The 7,500-nt window shown below is 38.3% G+C and overlaps 1 protein-coding gene across 1 annotated transcript in view; it reads right to left on the reverse strand.

The window, feature by feature from the left end:
* LOC138060498 (dynein axonemal intermediate chain 7-like) overlaps nucleotides 1-7,500 on the reverse strand; it is a 19,645-nt gene that overhangs the window by 11,692 nt on the left and 453 nt on the right. The window contains exons 2-9 of the mRNA XM_068906297.1: nucleotides 7,407-7,500; nucleotides 5,971-6,062; nucleotides 4,899-5,003; nucleotides 4,478-4,618; nucleotides 3,763-3,843; nucleotides 3,279-3,344; nucleotides 2,265-2,368; nucleotides 1,289-1,496 (exon numbers count right to left, since the gene is read on the reverse strand). The exon at nucleotides 7,407-7,500 is cut by the window's right edge and continues 9 nt beyond it. Of these exons, the coding sequence (XP_068762398.1) occupies nucleotides 1,289-1,496; nucleotides 2,265-2,368; nucleotides 3,279-3,344; nucleotides 3,763-3,843; nucleotides 4,478-4,618; nucleotides 4,899-5,003; nucleotides 5,971-6,062; nucleotides 7,407-7,500 (891 nt within the window). The remainder of the gene's footprint in view (nucleotides 1-1,288; nucleotides 1,497-2,264; nucleotides 2,369-3,278; nucleotides 3,345-3,762; nucleotides 3,844-4,477; nucleotides 4,619-4,898; nucleotides 5,004-5,970; nucleotides 6,063-7,406) is intronic.

Here is a 7,500-nt window from a genome sequence, read left to right on the forward strand (position 1 = left end):
GGAGATAAAAAGGCGCTAAGCCATTGATAGCCTTATACGTTAACAGTAATATCTTAAAGTCAATTCGAAATTTAACGGGCAGCCAGTGCAGATTATACAGCAGCGGTCTTACATGGCAGTACTTGGATTCCTGAAAAATTAACCTAGCTGCAGCATTTTGGACCCTCTGCAGTTTATTAAGCTGATAGGTTGGCAGGCCATAGAGCAGGCTGTTGCAATAATCGACGCGGCTTGAGACAAATGCGTGAATAAGCGTCTCAGTGGACCGCCTAGAAAGATATTTTCTAATTCTTCTTATATTATACAAGTAATAAAAAGCATTTGAGCAAGTATTATTTACATGAGAATTCATTGAAAGAGTCGAGTCTAACCATGCCCCCAGATTCTTAACTACTTCCTTTGGTCTAATTACGCTGCCTCCAATTATAAGCTGATCAATGTTAACCTTGGCTAGTTGTTGCTTGGTACCTATCATTAGAAATTCTGTTTTATCTTCATTGAGAAGTAGTTTGTCATTGGTCATCCAATTGCGTATATCATCCACACAATGCTGAATAGCAGTGACAGCCTCAAATTGCCCAATGCTCTTATTTGGACTAAAGGACACATACAGCTGCGTGTCGTCAGCGTAGCAGTGAACCGTAGGGAGGTGCGCCTTGATAACGTCAAACAATTTGCTTGCATAAATCGTAAAAAGCAATGGTCCGAGGCAAGAGCCCTGCGGTACACCAAAGTCCAAATTCAAATTCTGAGATAAATTGCCTTGGACCATAACACGCTGTGATCTTCCCCTAAGGTAGGAGCTAAACCATTCAAGTGCCATCCCAGATATACCAAATTTTGAGTGAAGGCGACTAAGTAAAACATTGTGATCCACAGTGTCAAATGCCGCACTAAGATCTAATAAGACCAATAGTGTAACATGCTGTTTGTTCATATTTAACAAGATATCATTTTTCACTCTCAGCAACGCTGTTTCTGTGCTATAATTCTTCCTATAAGATGACTGATTGGAAGGATAAAGATTGTTCTCGCAAATGTGGCTATGAATTTGGTTATAGACGGCTGACTCTGTCAGCTTCGAAACAAATGGTAAGTTACTAACGGGACGAAAATTCTTGAAGAGTATGTCGAGGCCAGGTTTTTTAAGTAACGGTAAGACTAGAGCCTCCTTCCAGGCGACAGGAAAGTGACCAGACTTTAAGAACGTATGACATTCTTCCGTCACTTTCCAAAACTCTCCTTATACATGTGTAGCATACTAACGAATTAAGCAATTCTTAAATACCCCATCTCCATTAGTCGCTTCTACAGCTGGTGCTTCCTCCACAATCACTTCTGGTGGCTTGACTTTGCGTTTTGGGTAGAATGACTTGGAAAGCGGCGAAAGATGGTCATACTTTGTGTGCATAATGCGCACTGCAACATTCCCCACAGCAAGAACCCTGGGAAGTTCCATGGAGAAACCAATCTCTTGAAACGTGAAGGACTTGACCCTGTAAAGATAGAAGCATTGGTCCAGGAGTACTTTTTTCAATTGATGCAGTTTAAAGAAATTAATGGAGTTAACAACAGGAGCGCTCATGTGCCAGTTGTGGCCAGCAGCTTTGTTAGGTTGGTGCATGCACTTTCATTTCCCGTATTTGTGTCCAGCAGGACATAGGCATAGAGTTTTGGTTGTGGAAAAAGCATGTTTGTGGAGTCTTTTTAATGGCTGTTTTTTCTCCTCCACTCACACCCATTTTTTCACTGTTTTTTATCAGCATGACAGGTGCCTGTTTCCCACGCTGTGTGCGGACTGCTTGCTGGGTTTGCCACGATTTCCAAGCCACAGGAGCTGTCTCCATCTCCACGTAGGAGCTGGCTGCCCATAGTGGGAGCTCTTAATGATGTCTCAGGCACCCAGCTTCCATTTAGTGACCAAGTTGTTAAGCATAAAAAACCCTCTTTGTATTTAATAAAGACCAAAAATAATGCGGTCATGATAATCACAATCACTAACTGTGAACGATAAAATTAGTACTTAGGGCGCTTTCCATTTGACAGAGCAGATCGGCCAGACCCGTCATTTGGAAGGACTAACTCTACAACGCATTCGAATTAACACACTTCGAGGATGATATATACTCCTCCAGAAGAACGCGAGGGATTGTCATGCAAGTGTTCCTTCAAATTGTTGCATTTTCTTTGCAAATTATTAGGTCTGAACGGCCAGTTCTTACAAAAGGAAAGCACCCTTCGTCTATCTTTAAACTAGCCAATACCTTGGATTTTTGGCTATGTTTCCCCAAACACAAACAGCTACGTTTTCTACAGCACTTGTAAACTGCAAGTTTTGAGTCTCTGGATCCACACCACTGGAAGCATTCTACAAAATTTAATTACATAACAGCTGCAGTACTTGAAATTTAAAAAATTCCAGACTGTAGTCCCTTTTTCAAAAGTGGGGCAACTAAACTTATAAATCTGGTTGCCCTGATAAATGTTTGTTTGCCCTTTAGGAAACCCCCTATGGTATTGAGGCTTGAGTATCCCATAGTTCTATAAAGTGTGTGCCTGTGTTTTTCTTTCTTTTGGTGGAAGTCGGGGTTTACAGTTTAGCATAATTTTCAAAATCCACTGCCAGCTTCATGTTTGTGACATTGCCTCTTGAAGTTTCCTATTTGACAATTTTTTGTAAAAGCCACAGATATTATACCCTCTTTAATGTTGCAAGAATAAAAATAAATAAATAATGGTATCACATGTCCAAAAAATTGAAGAAAAGATGTCAAAAAAGAACACCTATTTAAAGGTGACATTTCATTTTAATCACGGTTCATAAATTGTGTATGACATATGTAAAGGACGTATGTAAAGGACACATTTGTGCCCAATACCTTGCCAGATGCATGTACCTTGCCAAATTCAATGGACACGTTACATGTAAATTTTGCGGTCCAGTGGTTAATGCGTTGGGTTTGTATGCGGTTTGCCATGGGTTCAAATGTAGGTCTAACCTCTGGTTTGGATTTGTTTCCGGCTGCCCTGGATTTGACTCTACCACGCTTTGTAAATAGCCAACTCGTTGCCTCCTGCCAGTTAGGGTTCTTAATCATGTTTCTGTTAAGTTTGAATTGTTTCTTTCAGATTATTAAAAAGTGGGGTGCCTGTGAACTAGCTTGGTAGCTACCGGTAAGTGCGCTTCCACTATAAACAAAACATTTTACATTTAACATTATTATTGCAAATATTTTATTTGTATTTGATAACCACACAATAAATGTGTTTTACCTTACCTGTAAAACATTCATAGTTGCCTCATCAAGTTTATAGCATATCAATTCTTCCAACTGGATGATGGACTGAAAATATAAAATTTTATATGTATATTTTGTATTAAATACCTGGAGTTGATTAAGAAAACTGTCAATAAATTCATGAAAGAAAACATTGGAACATTGTGATCTTTATTTTCCCAGTGGCTCATTAACAAGTGACCATTATTCACACAGCAAGAACAAAAACCCATTAGAGATCAGGATGGGTGAAGCAGTAGAATTGCCTGTTCCTAGGTGCAGGTGGTTATAATATTATAAATTTTATATTTTATATTTTAAAATTTAATGTCCTCAGTTACTTTCAATATGACAAAACAACAGAATTCTATGATTGGGTTAGCTAGCAGAATGGAATTTCAAGAAAAAATGAGCGTCATTTCAAAGACCAAAAATGAAAAATGAGATGTTCCCATTAAAAAAAACAAGTTACTGTAGTTGATACCTGTTTAAGTCTTTGTATCTCATCCTCTGTAAAGCCCTCTTCTTCAGAGTTTAATACAAAAATTTCCAGCTCTTTAATAAGCTACATGACATTGTATAAAACACACATTATAAGAAAGAAGCATATACCGGTAATATCTTTAATAATTTCTCCTTTCCCTCTTAAGAGACATTTTTGAAGGATTGTTGGGGATTATACAGTAATTTATTTCGCTGACATCTTGGTCAGTTAAGGAGGTTTCCCGGGGGGGAAGGGGGGGGCACTGTGAAGGGTATGGTTTTCAAGCAGTTTACAGAAAACTCTAGGATAAGGTATAAAAAGTGAGAGTTTTATATAAAAAAGTCAAATTGGCACAGTTTAAATTTACGCAACTCAACCTCAACAGTGTCGATAGACGGCTATCATAAAAAGTAAAATTAATGGTAGAGAACAAAATAGCCAAGAAAAGTCATTTTCATTAGTTGAAGGATGATATATAACTTGGTAGGGTATAAAAAGCTGGACAGGTATTTAATTGACAGTCCACATAAGTGCACACTCAAAAATATTGATTTTGCATGTACTGTAACAGTAGTTAAATTATACCATGGACAATTTGCAATAAAATTATGGACTTTCATTTATTTGTGACTATATGATCAGCACAACATAGAGTATAATTATGCTGCACTACAGTACCAGCCCTACAGTGACTGCATTCACTAACAGTTAATACCTTCAAAGTGTTTTCTCCCTCTTGGAGCACAGTATTGAATGGTTTGTTGTCCTTGTCATCTCGCCAAAGATTCATGTAGGTGTTGAGTTCACTTGTACTTAGCAGATCAGGGCTTCCATCACACAACATATACCGCTCCCACTAACACACAACAAATAATAAACTTTTTCAAAAATTAATGTTAATTACATTTTATTTATTGTCATGTCAGCTGTCAAAATTAATAGTTGTAAAACTTCATCATGGGATCATCTCAGGGGCCAGGGGCTGTGATTATAAGTGACCTTTAACACCTAATGTAACAGGGCTTCATACATGTAGATAACCACAATAAACATAATTGGGTGTTTTGGCTTTTTAGACTTTTCCCATGTCTTCCAAAAAGTTATTGAAAACATTAAAATTTAAGTATAATGCTAACCTTTGCTTTTGCTCGCTCATTTTGTTGTAAGGTTTGCAGCTGCTGGGAATTATTCTCAATCTTTTCTTTCAGTTCATCAACTTCTGCTTGATGCCGTGCACTTTCCTAAAACCAGCATCCATGAGTCGAGTGAAGTTCCAGTTTGAACAATGACTAAATGTCCAGCATTAATTCATTTGCTTCTGATGTGACAGTCTGCTCTTAGTATTTTCATTTTAATTCAGATGTTTCACTTTTTTGTCTTTCCCATGTACAGTGTTATGAGGTATTGTTTATTTACTTAAAATAATAAACTTCTCAATGATTGACCCATGAACTGACATGCCATGATGAGAGAAAAAAAGACCTAGAAATCAACTAAAGATGTTTGTAGTCACAGTAGACAATGAAAGTAAAAAGAGTTGTAAAGTTCTAAAGAGTCAGCTTTCTTGGATGAAAGATTTAATAACTATTATAATATACATTCTCTCCAATTTTAGAACATTCTGTTATTTCAAAACTCTGTTATTTCAAAACATCAAAAGTATGTACCCGACCAGTATTAATTCTCACGAGAATATCATGTGCATATTAAATTTTCGACCTTGGATATTCTGTTTCTAGCTTAAAGTTTCTGATTGGTTCACTCAATCACGGTTATCAGCTCTTATTCTGTATGACCTAATATGGAATTCACATTGATTGCGTCAAGTGTTGCCAATTAAGCTGGAAAATGATTGGCTTTAATTTTCAAGTGCCCAAGCATTCACAATTTAATGAAAATTTATTAAACAATAGTAAATATTATAATTATAATTATTATTATTATAATTCTGTTTGTGCTTGTTGGATATGAGACTGGTTATAGCCAACTCCGCGCTTAATTTCTACATGCCTTGTCGTTGACTACGGGTATTTACCAGCTCATACCCAACGCGCAATCATGGATCGAAATTATAACTGTTAAATAATTATGGTGAATTGACAACTTACTAGACACTTAGGGAAACAAATACATTATGTATCCCAATGAAGGTGGCTTTGTATTAACCTTTTTTTCATTGTCTCACCTAATGAAAGGAACAAAAAGTACCTGTTGTCTGAGTTGTTCCCTTTCTTCTTTTTCCTGTCTTTCTCTCTCTTCTCTTTCTCTTTGTTCCTGTTCAGCTTGGAGCCTGGCTTCCTCTTAAAGCCAAAAAATATGTACATGAAAATCTGATTACTAGATGTTTTGGCAAGTCTAGTATTGCAGAATTACAAGTCAAAGTACCAAGAAGGAGTAAAAATTAACACTCCAATGGGCCACTTTCAAAAATACCATTAAAAAAATTTAATAATACTCTTTGTTTGCCCTCCAACATTTTGCATAAGCATTGTTCTCAGTTTCTCTTAAGACATAAAATGGTCCCAAGAGAAAATACAAGGGAAAAGGAAAGGAAGGGAACTTTATTCAAGGGTCGACACTGTAAACTGAAATAATTAACAATTAACGCAAATCAAGCCAAAATGTTGATTTTTGAGGAGAGGGGAAACCGGAGTGCCCGGAGAAAACCTCTCGGTGCAGAGTAGAGAACCAACAAACTCAACCCACACATGATGCTGAGTCTTGGGAATCAAACCCAGGCCACACTGGTGGGAGGCGAATGTTCTCACCACTGCACGATCCCTGCGCCCCTGAAAAACAATACCTCATGCAAAATTTTGGAGGGTAAATGGGTATTTTTGAAAGGGCCAGTATCACTGATAGTTGCCAAAACTCTCTCTTCTTCTTTTCTCTTTGTCTCTCTCTCTCTTTCTCGCTTTATGAGAAGAAAAGAAGAGAGAGCCTGGGTACAAGGACTTGCACTGGAAACAAAGAATTAAAAAAAGAGAGCAGACCCACACACAAAAGGGCGGTGAGCTTTGCTGGGCATGTGAATGTTCAAGGGGGAGTGGAGATCATTATTAATATTAATCAAGTGTCACATTCGGATTGGCCTATCATCATCAGAGAGCATCTCTGGCATAGTTCTGGAACACCTGTCTCAATCAGGCTCAAACTCTTCAAGGTTTCCTGTGTGACCATCCTTCTCTATGGTTGCCAGTCCTGGGTGATTTCCAAGGATATGGAAAGCAAGATCAATTCATTTGCCATGTCTTGCTACCGTGTCTTGCTTGGAATTAATCAGGTTTCTAATGACCGTGTCTATGAAATGATGAAGACAAGGCCTCTGATCGAGCAAGTGTGAACGAGGCAGCTCAAGTTCCTAGGTCATATACTGCGCAAGTCTGAGGATGAGTCAGCCAATCTATATGCTCTATACATGGCAGACGCAGGCCGGGATGACAAAGTACATCCTATCTACAGTACATCCAACGCCTCCTTGGAGATGATGATGGACAGTTGACATCCAAGCAAATAGCCGACCTCACCAATGACAGGAAGGGCTGGAGGTAGCTAGCTTACAGTCGCCTACGCAGCAACCAGGCGATGATGGTGATGATCATCATATGCATCATCATCAGTCTGTTCATTAATTCACACTTTACCTTCCTCCCTTGCCTTCCTCTCAGCTTCTTCCTTCTTTAGCTTTTCCTTCTCAGCTTTTGTGAGCTTGGGGCTCTTTTTCCCTTTGGCAGCGCC

The sequence above is a fragment of the Montipora capricornis genome, chromosome 8, assembly GCF_036669925.1.
Source record: "Montipora capricornis isolate CH-2021 chromosome 8, ASM3666992v2, whole genome shotgun sequence".
NCBI lineage: Eukaryota > Metazoa > Cnidaria > Anthozoa > Scleractinia > Acroporidae > Montipora > Montipora capricornis.